Consider the following 16,213-nt stretch of genomic DNA (forward strand, 5'->3'; position numbering starts at 1 on the left):
CAGGTCATTGAAAAAGTATAATGACCGCGTCTCGTGACGTAGCTAAAATTACGCTTAACAATGACCGCGTTACGTGACGTGTTATGCATTCGAACAATTTACGCGGGCGCTGGCCGCCGTATTTGGACATCGCCTGATTGCACGCTAGTGTGATTGGTTGCTCGGGGTATTTCCCTATTGGGCTATTCGAATTTTTACAGGCTAATTCACTACATTATGAGCGCCATAATGTAAACCAATGGAAAGTACATTTTCTGTCAAACAATTGCTTTACACCATCTCCCGACACACCCCGATTAATATTTACCCCATGCGGTTTATGCAGACCCCTTCCGGACCAGTTGGAATTTTGAGAAAAAATATTCCATAATGTCAAGTCTGTAGTTATACATATACCTCGTAACGAATATTCATTACCTTGTAGCTGCTTTTGTAGCTCCAATACACTAGTTTCCAGAATACCAATCTTCATTGTTTTCAAGACTAAATCTTCTCTTAGATCTGTATACAAGATGTAGACATAAGTCGTTATGTCTGAATAGTCTGAATGGGCTAGTTAAACAGAACAGTTGGTGGTTTTTGCTGTGTATATATAGTGGGCGGACTATGAACATTGTCTAGATCTTAAGCAACATATTTAATGGAATGGTTGCTTGTTATGGGGTTCCTTAACACTCTGAGGTGAGGGGGTTTGGTCGGAGGTGGCCTATCTGTTGCTATCCCTCCCCCTGTTGAAGGAATGACCTCCAGCATGTGGTATTTGGTTGTACAGTCATTAAAATAAGTTTTTTGTTTTTAGCTTAGACATTCTTAAAACGGTTTCCTACGTGGTCGTCTTGTTAGGTATCCTGAATATTATACACTCAGTTTGCAACTGGGATGCCCGACACAGTCTTAACAGATACCGACTTAGACTATCTATCTCAGCTTTCATGTGTCCAGTGAAGGGCAAAGTTCTGTCCATTATTTGGATCTTGCCCTGCACTGCTCTTATACAATACCAATTTTATCCCTCCAACAATTTAGTGACATTAAATTATTGTCCACGTTATTCTAACCTTCACAAATGTCCATTTCGTCATCTATGACGTCGTCAATCCATTGTCTATACCGCTGAACTCTTGTATAAACTCCTGGTACCTGAAGCCTAGCACAACCTATACCCCAACTGACTAACCCGACAAGGTACCACTGCGAGCCATCCTTTAAGATTAAGATTAACATTGTACATTCATTATCTTAAGATACCAAAACAGATAAAACTCATTCAGGTATACAAATGGAATTTGTTCTATACTAATATCATTTTTGAAACACTTACGTGTTCAGGTAACTTAAACAGGAATTTGTTATTGTTTATTTGAAAGTTGAAAAGATGATCATGTTTTAAGATATCCTGAAAATATACAAACATCTAATCAATTATTGTCAATTAGCAAAATAAGCTCCACGCTATCGGACATTTTTATTTAACACAGGTCAGTGAATACAGGTCTTCACTTTTATCAAACTAAAATATAGTGAAGTGGAACATATTATGGTATTAAGGGTACCGGTACATGATAACCCGACAAGCGACTTATTTCGAAGGATTATAAAAAGAAAAATAGGGACTCAAACCAGCGATCCTTGACTTCTTTGTTTAATATGTACATGAAGAATATTGGAGTAAAAATGTTGCGTTTAGCCTTTTGTTTACATAAAAAACCCAAGATTTGTGTATACATAGTAGAAACGTTTGGACAATGATACGATGATAAAATTGCATAAGTCTGGAAATATCTACGTCGCGATGTTTCTTTTAATGTGACCTTGATGACTTCATGACATTATAATATACATTTCATCTTTTTAAAACCAAAAGTTAATTACTGACCTGAGAGTTTTGACCATCTTGGGCGATGATCATCTTCAGAGTGATGTTTTTCTCTCCAACTTCTGTTTACCAACAGAGGCGCACCAGCGCCCAGAAGTGGGTCGTATACGTGGCTAAGATAATGGGCCCCTCGTCTCTGTTCATTGTGTTTGGTGCTCTCTTCCTTATTAAGATGGCTTCTCTTATACGGTGGGCTCCCGAATTACATTCCTTCTCAAGTACTTGAACATCTTTCCAGTTAATCACATGATTTTGTTGGTAAACAGAAGTTGGAGAGAAAAACATCATTCTGAAGATGATCATCGCCCAAGATGGTCGAAACTGTCAGGTCAGTAAATAACTTTTGGTTTTGACAAGATGAAATGTATATTATGAGTTTCTACAAACCTAATGAACCTCTTCAAAAATATTCATGACATTATCATTTGAAATCAATATAAGATGCTTCTACAATATATGGCCTCATTATTTTTATGGATTTTTTAAACATGTATGTGAAATAGCTTCAACAATTCTTCGCTCGTTGAGAGTAAAAACAGCATAGACCAATAAAGGGCGAGAGGGACCATATTTGACGATTCAGGCTAAATTCGAAATCGATATCAAACCATTGCCTTTTTGATCGATTACAAACATTAATTTTTGTCATTCAAATTGTGTCTATCGAACATTCCACTACTATCTGGGTGAATCATTCAATGTCAGACACTGTTCTCCCATGATGCCCAGGGTATTGTGTACAGACAGCCAGGCTAATTACCCTGATCATAACTGTGTACGATTTCTTCAAATATTTTTTTATAATGATTGAGTGAATCCCCTGTCCCTCTATAATTACCCAGAAATAATCGGATAACCTTAATGAATTGTTGCAATTGAACAAGAAAAACATATGATGCCTTCTGTTTGTTACTTTTAATTTTAATTCTGTTAAAGTTGGTGTTGGTTTCAGCAGGTAATTGATGTCTAGAATTCCATTTTTGAAAGTTGCATAAAAATTCGAGTTGTCGTTTTCTTAAAACGGCGGTTTTACGTGAGGGCGTTTTGCATAAAACATGCACACATTCTTTTCACATGAAATTTATTATATTTATACATTATATTTCTTTTCGTTTGACCGTGGCACCATTTTTCGTATTCTCAGGAAGCCTTCCATTGAAACGTACAGATTTTAAAGTGCATTGACCCCTGTACAGTTGAATGGCAGCGTTCTATGAAATATTCAAATGGCAGCCAAAGTCAAACCGTACAATGTAAATGGCTCAAATTTCTTTAGCAGGTACTACCTATGATTATCTTCATACATACACAATTGATATTTCCGTTTTAAAGATCATTTGCAAGTTAAATGCGAAGCGCCCTTATACCCTTATTTGGACGTAAAATGGCCATTTTAAGAAAACGACAACTCCAATTTTTATGCAACTTTCAAAAATGGAATTCTAAACATCAATTACATACAAATTAATACCAACTTTAACAGAATCAGGCATATAATAATGATTGTTGATTAAACCAAAAGACCCCCCTGTCCAAATATTTGTTTTGGCCGGCACCTTCTCATTATTTGGCCCATTTGGATGAAAAAGGTGTCAAAATACTCAGGAGATCATACTGCATCAAATAAGCTGGTTCCCTAAGAAATTTGAAGCATCATCATTCTTTAACCCACCACTAGTTATAAACACGTTTTGCTGTTGATCAAAACATTTTTATAACATTAAAATATTGGGTTAAATAAGGTCATGAAAAATGTACAACAGTATTTTAAAAATGTCTTAAAATTGTTATTGCAAAATTGCAAAACATTTGACTAAATATTTCATATTTATATTTCAGTACAACGTGTTGTTTACTGGGGGTCATTTTATCGTCCACCCTAATACAAGGTAGGCAGGGGGGAGGGGAGAGGTTGAGTGCACGATTAAACCTCGATGGGGGTGGTGGTGGTGGGTTGGTTGCTGAGGTCCGCTGATATTGATTTTACTTTGTATGTGATATTTATATCAGATTTAATATTTATAGTGACTTGCTTCCAATCAGTTAGACAAGGGCTAATGTATGCGTCATACCTTTACAGCAAACGGGCCTCCACTATCTCCTTTGCACGCATCTCGACCATTGGCTTCCGCACAAAACATATTATCGGTTATTTCGTACCTAGCATGTGCATCAACACAGCTTTGCTGATCGACTATGGATAGGCGTACCTACGTGTAAACAGAAATACAAGAAGTATTTTACAAGGAGGACTTGGGTTGGGTTGTTGAATAGTCCTTACTATTATGGACTTATGGCTTACGGTACAAAAATAAACCTAAATCTTGCTACAATTTTCATTTTTGTGTCAATTTTGTGTGACGTTATCACCACTTCACACTCAGTTGCAGCGTTCCCGAACAACTATCAATGACGTACCGCGCCCATTATACTAGATTATACTTGGGCAAGTTAATAGGAATACATCGTGGGATGCGGTTGCTGATTACGAAATGTGTTTTAAATTACTTTCCTGAAGGTGCATATTTGTTTCTCCTGGTAAAAATATGTAAACAACGATTCCATTTAAAAGGGCATTTCGTGATCCACAGCCTCATCCCCCACTTTTCTCAAAAAAGTTGACATTTTTAAACCACTGGATACTGGCTACATAAAGTTTATGTACCAAATATTTCTTGCAGATTAATTCGTTTTGCAAAAATATCGCCAAATTTGAATTTCGTTCTAGTATACCTGAATGAAATTACAACAGTGGCCTATGGAGCAGTGTAATACACATAAAAAAGAAGAAAAAAAAAAAAGAAAAAGCGCAGTGATTTCTAGTGCGCTACGCACAGGCACCCCGCCTAGACGTTGATCCACAAGCCTCAGCACACTTTACAGGTTGTCGCTGACCACTACGGCCCCACATTATTCCATAAACCATTAAACAACAAATCAGGGACTTTGCTGCTTCAAGAGCGCACACCCTAGACATTCCACAATAACCTTCGCAACCAGGATCAGCTCCCCGCGTTTCGTACGGGTTACAACGAGACAAATTAGCAGTGAGTTCCTTGTCCAGGGGAATTTCAAGCTAACTCAATTTTTCCACGAGAGCGTACTAGGCACCGCCAGGGTTCGAACCCGCAACCTCTCGCACCATAGTCGAACGCCTTATCGATTGAGCTAACTTGACTGCTAATAGAGAGATTGCGATGTTCCAAACACAGCACGTGGAACGTACGTTTTCACGTACGTTTTTACGTACGTTAATACGGTGTTAAATATTGCTAGTCTCGGTTCCAAACTGGATTGTGCTCATTCGTCACGAAGGAGAACAAGTCAGCTGGAATAAAGACTATAATATTTGATCTAATCTCATCTAGGTCAATAGAGGGCATAGTGATTGAAAAAATAACAGTAAGATGAGTATTTGCCTAATTCAAACAGGCCCCTTTTGACTCAAATTTTGACATACATGCTGATTAAACTTAATTGTTTTTTTTTGTGCTCCCCAAATATTATAGTTGCCCAAAAACATATATTTTGGTAGATTAAAGATCACTACATCCATACATCATGACTTTACTTTCAAAATGAGACTTTTGCGTCCTGAAAATTGGGCGCGTTGCATGGGGTTAGACATGAGGTAAAATCAGCATATTTCAACGTAGCATCTGCGTTTTATTCTACGTTGGAATCCAAAATGGGAAATCGCAATGTCATTACACACATTTCAATGTATTACACACATTGAAATGGGCAATCTCTGCGTATGAATATTGCGTTTAATAAAGGATCATAATAATAATTAGACTTTCCTTCGTATGTTCATTATCTTTGACTGTCTTTAACATATTGTGAAATGGACACATTTTGTGCATTTTAAACGATGTATCTACGTCGATTTCGCACGTGGAATATCTTCAAAAATAGCTAAATACGTGACATCGCTTCGATACAGAACTGGAGAGTGGTTTTGAATAGATCAACGTACGTCCGATGTCTACGTTTGGAAAACGCAATGTCTCTATTAAAGTCATAATGTACGATCTTTTTTCAGAATTTACCTTTATTTTTTTCAAAACCGATTTTTTGGCATATTTGTAATACTTACACATGATCTAACTTAAATCTATGAGCAAACTGTCAAATTCGTCCTATTTGTAGTAAAACGGGACGATTTTCTGTTGGTCCGACATAAAGTCATAATTTTTTTAGATTATGACTTTATGTCGGCCACGATCGCAAACCCTAGTCTCGTACAAAACTAGCTTAGTTACGCTCCCTCCACATGTGGAGGGAGCGTAACCAAACTGGCCGCGTAGGAGACTAACTCTGAGTCCGCACTCGCTGTCCTAATCCAAATAGTGCGAGATGTTTCGAGTGATAGAGGTGAAGTTTATGATGTTGTTTCTTTGCAAATTCCCAATGTTTTTCGCGTCCAAAAGTATTGGGAACTTTAATAATGATTGCATATTATCATTTTAGAAAAAAAAAGAAAAATCTAAAAATTTAAAAATTTAAAAAAGATCGTACATTTTAATGTAGGCTTTAATCCATAACTCGCAAACGCAAAATCGGAATCAACTCAAAATTTGAGAATAAGCTTTTTGCGTGGATAGCTACTGAACAATGTCATAAAAAGAGGATGCTAGGATCACGAAATCCTCCTTTAAGTTTGCCAAACGACCATATTGCCCGATCAGTTAAAAGTCGCCACGACTCATTTAGGGTTAATCTGCATGACATTCAATTGGAATAGTTAAGAAAGCCGATCGTGCCTGACCAGGAAACATGTTACCTGGTCAATTGTGTTGCCTGATATGACAGCTGTACCTAGACTGATTACATACCCGTTTGAGTTCCCTCGAGTAATCTCCATTTTCTACGATGTCTCCCCATCCTGTTACAAAACCCTTTTTGCCAGCTCTTACTAGTGTTTGCGATTGTATTTTGTTTGGTAGACATACTGAAAATGCGGAACGTTAGAAAGCTGCTTTGGTTATTGAAGTTCTGGCTATTTTCTTTCAATATTTTTTTTTGCAATCTTCTAAAACAGTGTTATACAATTAAAATTACGACCAAATAATGTGAATACTGAGGTACGGTGTTGATACTTTTAAGGGGATCATGAAGCAGTTTATGGAAATTAATTAATGTTCCGGACAAGTTTTAACCAAGTAAACACTGAGCAATAAGAGGGCGGGGAAAAGTGCACTGATCAAAATATCTTTTGCTTGAAGCAAATCTGTTTTTTTTTCATAATACATCAATTTATATTCCTTTACATCTTTTTTTTACCAAGATTCAGTGTTAACAACATTAATGATTTAATTTTCATAAATGCTAATTAATTATGCAAAAGTGCAAATTGTAGGGAGGGTACAGTATTTTTAATATTTACAACAGATCAGAAACACGTTGGCTAAGTTTGAAGGCAAACATTTGCAATATAAAAATACCCTGAATATTCATTTGTAGCAACGTACTGACCACAAGCTCAAATACATGAAAGGAGCAGGTCGGCATTACGTCGCGACCTGCTCCGTTCTTACATCTTTCCATTCACTTTCACTTCAACTGTGTCCAATATTGTATGTGATTTTATAGTTTGGGATTGTAAAACTGTAGATCTTTATCTCTGGCTTCTAGGTTCATAATTACATCAGTTTACGAACCACCAAAATGTGCTGATATTAGTATAGAACTCATAGATTTGTCTGCAGAGAGCGGATGTCTTATAATTATGGGCTAAAAGGGTTTGAACTTTCATTTCGGTATGGGTAAAGCCGATATGGAAATGAAAGCAATAGACCTTTTTCCCTCTTTCCCATCATGCACTATTCCAGGGGGGTATGAGTGTCGCAAAATACATCATCTCCCCGGGGGAGTACAGAGTTATGTTCATCACATTCTGGAATACGGACATTTCGACTGGTGCCTTCAAAACAAAAAAGGAATCCCCGATAATGATGATAATGGCGCCACGGTCACTAATACCTTTCGGGGGCAAAAAAAAACATTTCTATGCCTTATGGACATGGTGTATTCACCCAAAAAAGTTTCCTGTTATTGAAACCTAACTTTGCATACATTTTATAGACCTAATGGTGAAAAACTGATGACGGGACACGCAGTGATATTTTACCGGCGTCCGTTTCACTTTTTTTTTCGGAGTTGAAAATAAAACGAACACAAAATCTCTTACACAGATGTTCTGCATCGCTCCGTAACTGCATCACTCGTGTATTCAATAATTGCATAATTAGTAACATCGATGACCTTTACGATAATCCGCATATATGGAATCAGTATGCCCATATTAAGACAAAATAATTGCAAAGGCCTGGCAAAGACCATCGGATGCACACGATCTATGAGGTTGATGAACTACGTCATACCCCCCTGGAATAGTGCATTGTGGGATAGAGGGAAAAAGGTCTATTGGATGTGACGACCTTTTAATATGTTTAAAAAGTAAATGGAATTAATCTTATTAAACTGTACCCCCATTATTGTGACAAATGTAAAGAACAAATGATGTACAGGAAACATTATTTGCTGCTCCGCTACTTACGAGGGGAAATATAATCTGTGTAGGTGACAGGTTTCCTAAGGTTAAGTAAAGCAATATCGGAGTCATAGTTGTTCTTGTCAAAGTTTGGATTTATGATAACTGTTTTCAGACCAACGATGACTTCCGTCCCGTCATCCTCTGTTGTACTATGCTCACCTAGACGAACCTCAAATGAGTCCCTTGAAAGAAAATAACATTCAATAATTCATGAAAAATACAGATTATGCCTCAGGATCAGTGACGTGCTTGAACTTTTTGTCGGCGGAGGAGGAGGGGCAAAAAAAACAGTGAGCATTAGTTCGGCCTAATTTTACCGTGATATCTCCGCGCAAACACAGCGCGGGCAAAATGTCGGTTCAATTTTTTTTTCTTTTATTTACTGGAATCATTTCGACCGAAGCGTGCGAAAATTTGCAATTTTATACTGTTTCATACCAAAATCAATGTCTTTACCGAATATGTGCGTTAAACAATAAAAAGAACAAATGATCAGTTGTTGGAGGGGGAATTTAACAATTATTTACACCGATATATCAATTGCTTTATAACGCAGAGGGGCAAACTACATGGTCCGATGGCTCCACCAGCGAAGTTTTTGCGGCCCACGAGATCCTTGGAGAGAAAAAATGAAAGTGTCCGATATTATCTGAAGTCAAGAAAGCTATTATGTCGATTCAATCGTTCAATTTTAACCGCTAGCTTAGCATGACAGGTCCTTAATAAAGTGAATAAACTGAAATAATTCTTTTCTCCATGTCAACAGTATAAAGTGTTAAGGCCAAAAAAAAAAAAAAGATTTTCTCAAAGCTCACGAGAAATTTAAAAACAAATGCGAAATACGATTTTTTATTCCCGACTTTTTCATGGTATTTTGAGAAAAAAAGCCTGATTTTCGCCGATTTTTTCTGTAAAAAAATTCCGCATTTTTGTCAAATCGTGCGATTTAACAACAACAACAACAACTACTACTACTACTACTACTACTACTACTAGGGATGCCCACTCTCAATACAGTTTCCACTAGAACGATTTTTCATTTACTGTGTGCGTGCTCACACACGTATTGTCTATGGAGAAACTGATCGATACAAGAAATCCCAGGCCTGTTAAATGGCGTACATACTTGTTTTGATCCAAATGTAGGCCTATATCAGGGTGTTTCAAGAAATTCCTGATTCCACCAGAAAACATTAACCAAACTTTTTCCTGTTTGGTCAGTAAATAGAGAGGACCTTCCTGCATGAAGAGATCAACTTTTTTAATGAAAAATTTAATGAGATGAGAACTACAACAGGTTGAAGTGACACCATTCCGTGCATCAGGTGTTCAAACGCAATTATCTCCGAATTTGGAGTGAATCAGACAAGCAAACTTACATACTCATAAAATTTAACTATTTATGAAGACAAAATGTGTAGGATGTTAAGAAATTTAAGAATGTTTAAGCCTACCGCGGCCCATCTCAAATCATGCACTTCCCCGTGCACTTCTCACTACCATGTCCATTTCATAGGGAGTATAAAACCGGGGACCATCATGTCTTCCATGCACACACAGTATTGCTCAATGTAGTAAAGATAACCTTTGAGTTGGAGCAAATTTCTCAAAATTGGTAGTGATTAATGTTACCAAACTTATGCCATGATGAAATATAATAATTTTTGAAGATAAAATGTGCTGACCTTAAAAGATTGAACAATGTTTAAGACTACCGCTTTTCATTTGAAATAATGCACTTATTGTTCATCTCCTCTATGGAGATATTTTCCATGGCGGCCATCTATGACCATGCTTGAGGTTTCACCAAACAAACCATGGGTTTTGAGGTCTTATATTTTTTGTTGTATGTCAACAAAATCGATAAAATTTTCAGGATGATCTTATTTTCATGTTGTTATAAGCAAATATAATGTTCCAGATCAGATAGTTAATAAATACATTAAGAAAAAGTACCTTAAAGTTGCACTTTCTGTTAGTATTCCTTTTTGGACTTTAACTTTTTAAAATGTTCTAGCAGCCCTATATAAAACCGTGACACTCGAAAGGCCATATCTCTGGAATGAAACGTCCGATTAAGATTATTTAAACGCCAAAATGTTTCTTTCATCAATTCCCATCCAATAAGTTAGGTCTGAATCAACTTAAAAGTACTTCAATTTTTAGTGGACATGCCTACTACTACTACTACTACTACTACTACTACTACTACTACTACTACTACTACTACTACCACCACTACTACTACTACTACTACTACTAATGATAATAACTACTAATATTTCTTACTTACGTGTCCGAGCTGTTTAACACCATCGGGTCTGAAAAACAATGACCTGCAGTTACAATCCATCTTTGGTTCAGCAATACTCCTCCACAGACAGGCTTTCTTAAAGCATTGGACCACAACATAGCCATCCATGGTGATTGCCCGTGTTCCGAAATTCTTCCACCGACAATTTTACCACGGACACGAGGGTATCCGCATATATCTATTCGTGGAAAACAAACAAACATACAAACTAACAGAATAATGATTAGTCATTTCCTGAGTTTCCACATTCTAATTTTATAGGTTTTATATGGCGTCACTATATAAGATCATTATTTACAATAAAAAAGATAAATTAACAGACAAACTGCAATTCTACATCATGTTAGGCAGTATTATCAGTAACGATAAGGCATAAACGCACGTATTTACGCCCAAACGACTTAAGCTAATCGTAGATCCATCTTTTGCGCTCACTGTAGTGATAACATTATAGTGACAACTTTATATAATTATGTTTCTACAATAAAAACCATGATTTTAATTTTGGTCTTGTAAAATAATTTCAAAAGATATCGATATCCTTTTTGGAAATCAATTTCAACTGCCTTAATTTGTATATAGTCAGAATATAACAATTTTGAGAGGTCACATTATGATATCATAGCTTATATCAAGTGGCGATGTTTGTACTTATGTTGGCACACCTGGATACAATAGCTATACAGGGTGTCCCAGAATAAATTGAACGTAAGTCGAGAAATAGACATTAGAATCAAACAATTTAAAATGTAGCGCATAGCGTAATTTGTTGTGCATCGCATACGAAAATTTGATTTGATTTGGTTGAACGGTTGCGAAGAAATGAACGATTACATAATGCGTGCATCAATTCAGTTCCAAGTTTGATCAACAGGTGCTTTTTTCATACTCGCTCACCGCTTCCTAAAGTTTGCGTATCTCATTAATTTTAGTTAACATTTTCTATTTTATGTCATTATGTGTTATGTCATTCATGCTTTCGCTGAAGATGAATAACAGTTTGTCCGAGAAAAATGTGTTCTGCAATTGGAAGCTTTCCAAGCCAAGAATAACAATGATCAAGTGCTTACAGCTTTATGTGTGATTTTGATACCATGGAATGTTTAAAGTTGAAGCTTTAAAAGATTTAATGTTTGCATTACAATTTCTTGGAAATATTCCAAAAACATCAATGTGTGAGAATTTTTTTAAAATTTTAAGCCAATTCTTTATGCAACATTCATATCAACATTAACAAAAAATATATTTACAAGTACCGAGCAACAGGCTTTCATTTTCAATTTAGTGCCGGTTTTCAAATTTAAACAAAATCTAATTAGATGTTTTGCAAGAAACAGATTGTTTAAAAAGAACGAAAAGGGTTTCACAAAACAAAATATGAAGCCCATTGACAGTTAACCACTAGTGTGCACTGTGTTGAATGATCTTTTTTTTCAAATTTGGAATGAAGTGAATTGACGCATGCGTTATGTAATCGCTCATTTCTTCGCTATCAGTCAACCGATTCATGTAAAATTGACGTATAAGATGCAAAATAAGATGAGCTACACGCTGATTTTTGATTCAGATGTCTATTTTTTGACTTTCGTCCAAATTTATTCGCCCGGTAATTTTTTTGTGGGACACCCTGTATACATTGGTACTAAATATAACGGTTGATAATCTATGAGTTTACCATCTCAAATTAGGGAAGCCTCCCCCTTCGTTGTTTTTTGTAACGAAAAGTGGCTCTGTAGGACGAGGGTTTGAAACTAATATAAACAGAGCACAAAAGTTATAGAGGACACTCTGCATCCTCTACCCTAACGTGGTACTGATTTGGACCGTGATTTTGACATATCTAATGACCCGAAAATTACCTTCTTCAATGTCCTCATCCGCATCTATGGATTGAGTGTTGATATCTACCCTAAACATTTGCCTCCTAACGTAATTTTGACTTGTTAATACCACACAAGTATAAAACCCTTGATCTTCCCATTCACTGTTCAGAATAAGAAGTCCTTGTTCCAGTATTGTGACAATTCTTTCGTCCCAAGCTGCGACGTCGGTGTTACTAATAGTGACGTTGTCTTTGATCCAGATGACATGAGACGGATTTAAATTGATCCACTCCAGATAAAAATCTTCCCCAGCGAGAACGGTTATATTGCTAATCATAGAGCCACGGTCATCTGGCAATAAATCAAAAGCGGTAAATATATTTTAAAAAAATCAAATCAAATACTGTGATTAAAATAAAATTAATGTCAATATTGATTAGAAGACTAAATAACTTGAAGAAATAATCATAATAATAATAAATTAACTAGCAATAAAGTTTGCATAACTGATAAATAAAAGATGTATTATAAAATTGGTCACATGAAATAAATATTACAGAAATTATACAATAAACAAAATAAAATAAACTTATGATCAAAAAGAAAAATAAATTAAAGGAAATTCAACTTAGTAGGTAAGTTTTTAAGCGAGCTAAATATAGAAATAAACTGCGAAGAAAAAGAAAAAGTCCAGAAAACGTGGACAAAAACGCAGGGAAAAATAAAGAAAAGAGAGGAAAGGAAAAACAACAGAGGAAAGGTATACTTTTTTATCGATAGCATGTTTCGTGTTCAAATGCCCACGTACTACGCGATGAAGGGCTCACACACCTACCTTTGCACAGTTAATTTTTTTGGCTCATCAGACACACAAAAGTGCATTGTTTTAATTCGCGATATAGTAAAGTACAAATTTGATGGTAATTTAAAACTATACATTTTTGAAATTTAACAGCCCTTGAAGTGGGATCATTTAACTCCTTTGTCAGACAGGTAACACGCGTGATTAGGAAGAATTTCTGACCGAGTTCGGCAGTTCTAAACAATTTACGACTGCTGTCAGTAAATATGAATGAATTATTTTTTGCTAAGCTTACAATTTTTTATTCTTTTTGAAAACTTCATGTGTATAATATTTAATACGAAAGGTCAAATTTTGCATAGGATGGGCGGCTTTTCATCCCAGCTACGTACAAAAAAGTATAAACACCCAATTTTGATTGATTATTACATGTTTTGACCTCCTCCAAATTCATGAAACAAAGGGAATAATCCAAGGAGAGCCGAAAACATATCCTTCCGTGGATACCAGTGATATATCGTTCGAGTCGGACCCAGACTCGAGTCCGGACTCGAGTCCATTTTTTGTTGGACTCGGACTTGGCTCGGAACTCGGATACAAAGAGACTCGGCTCGGCTCGGACCCTGACACAAAGTACTCGGACTCAAAGCGGAGTCCAGTCCGAGTCCAGTCCAATTAAATCCATGTAAAATGTGAAATGATTATCTAATAATGTCAAAATAGATCTCAAATTTGTTGACTTCACTTATTTAGCCATTTTCCAAATTAATTGAAGGCTCTCAAATCTGTGATCTATTCCTGCCATTGACAAATCCATAATTTTATTAAATATTTGGACTAAAAATATCTAAGACATCTTTCATGAAACTTTATAATCCATTTTAAAAACCTCTTGAAAGCGAAAAATATGCACACTGGACCATAATATACATCTCAGCTCCCACTCAATAAATTGATACTCATGCATAGGGCTAGGGGTCTGTGTGCTCACTACTCACTGCACATATTTGTCTGGGACATTTGTCCAATTTAAAGAAAATATTTTTATAGAGTTAATATTACACAACCAAATATTTCTGAAAAGGTACATTTCTATTATTATTATTATTATTATTATTAATATTATTATCATTATTATTATTATTATTATTATTATTATTATTATTATTATTATTATTATCATTATTATTATTATTATTATTATTATTATTATTATTATTATTATTATTATGACGATGACGACGACAGCGACGACGACGACGACGACGACGACGATGATGATGATGATGATGATGATGATGATGATGATGATGATGATGATTTTATTTTGTCTATTTTGGGAGCCATTATAAGGTGATATAATAATGTGCAGAAATTCTGCTTTAAATACACATTTTTTTTACAAATTTCGCTGATATGTGTTTACAATCGCATACGTTTAAGCAATGACGTACTGTGGTACCAATGTATTGCATGTTAGGCATATCTCCCGGGCATATCTGCAAAATAATGATAACCTCGCAATCGAAAGTATTATCGTGATTCAGTATCGAAAATTGAGCGAAATATTATGCCATATCTCGCTGGTAGGTGTATATATTGGATCAATCTATCTGGTCGATTGATCATTTCCCAAATTTAAAAGGATATGCTACAGGGATGCATGATACATGATCGGACGCCCTCCGTTCAACCCTAAATCTAACCATAACTCAACTGCCCTGTAAGGCGTGTCGAACCTATCTAAGCATACACTAGCGTGACAAGATTTCTTTTAAAAAAAACACTTTACACCGGTGAAAGCCCCCCCTCCAAGACCAAGTGCATAACTACGATAATTATTGTTCCAGAAATGATTTTTGAAAGTTAAACATTCACATTTTGTGTTACTTTTAAAAATAAGATACGTGGGCATGGAATCAGTGTATTAGATACCCCTTTGGAGACTAGAAGAGGTGAATTTGATTTCCCCAGCGGGACTAGAAGAACTTTTTGGAATATGATATTCCCAGAGAGAGAGTCATTTGTTGGATTTGATACTCCTAGTGAGAGTCTCGAGGTTAGCGGTAGTCTCGCCTTTTCCGATCGAGCATGGGTAAAGTGATCCGGCCTGAATCCAAGTACCCCCCCCCTCTCCGGTTGTCGAACAAGCGGAATAACGAACAAACGGAATTATGAATAACGTACCCACTGCAGTGTTCTGATCCACATCCACTCTAAACACCTTCTCCACGATGTCAAGTTGTCTTGTGATCACAACACAGGTATAATACCCTCCGTCTTTCCATTCACTGTTCAGTACTAACAGTCCTTTATCCGGTATGATGAATATGCGACCTTCCTGATCTGCAACGACAACGCTATCTTTAACCCAGTTGACATAAATAGGATCTTCATTCAGCCATTCAAGATATAGGTCTTCTCCCGCAATAACGGTCACATTGTAAATAGAACTAGCAGTGTTGTCTGAAAGGAAACGTTGATAAACAGACTGGCAGAATAAAACATTCTTAAAAAGTGATTTACGTCGTGTCCGAAAAAAGAAAACATTCGAGGAGGGTGTTATTCGTGAGTTGCGACCATTTACATACAAAATAATAGATCTGCAGTATTCTGAGTATCATCACCCTATGATTATTTTAGGTTTCAGCATTATCATTTGGTTGTAATAAGCTGATACTCAAAATTGCTTAATCACTTAATAGTAACACGTGTCCCTGTGATATAAAGACACCACAAAAGGTAACAAACACACTTATAATTACGGAATTATTAATAATAGTCACAATATATTAAGGGAAGGGTATGAACGTTTGGACAGTATTTATTGTGGGACATT

General features: G+C 36.1%; 1 protein-coding gene across 1 annotated transcript in view; it reads right to left on the reverse strand.

Annotated features, from left to right (window-relative positions):
• LOC140146593 (uncharacterized) overlaps positions 1–16,213 on the reverse strand; it is an 86,474-nt gene that overhangs the window by 60,252 nt on the left and 10,009 nt on the right. The window contains exons 3-10 of the mRNA XM_072168461.1: positions 15,562–15,840; positions 12,609–12,923; positions 10,729–10,927; positions 8,439–8,617; positions 6,715–6,830; positions 3,949–4,086; positions 1,059–1,203; positions 418–501 (exon numbers count right to left, since the gene is read on the reverse strand). Of these exons, the coding sequence (XP_072024562.1) occupies positions 418–501; positions 1,059–1,203; positions 3,949–4,086; positions 6,715–6,830; positions 8,439–8,617; positions 10,729–10,927; positions 12,609–12,923; positions 15,562–15,840 (1,455 nt within the window). The remainder of the gene's footprint in view (positions 1–417; positions 502–1,058; positions 1,204–3,948; positions 4,087–6,714; positions 6,831–8,438; positions 8,618–10,728; positions 10,928–12,608; positions 12,924–15,561; positions 15,841–16,213) is intronic.

This window comes from Amphiura filiformis, chromosome 2, assembly GCF_039555335.1.
Source record: "Amphiura filiformis chromosome 2, Afil_fr2py, whole genome shotgun sequence".
NCBI classification, from domain to species: Eukaryota; Metazoa; Echinodermata; class Ophiuroidea; order Amphilepidida; family Amphiuridae; genus Amphiura; species Amphiura filiformis.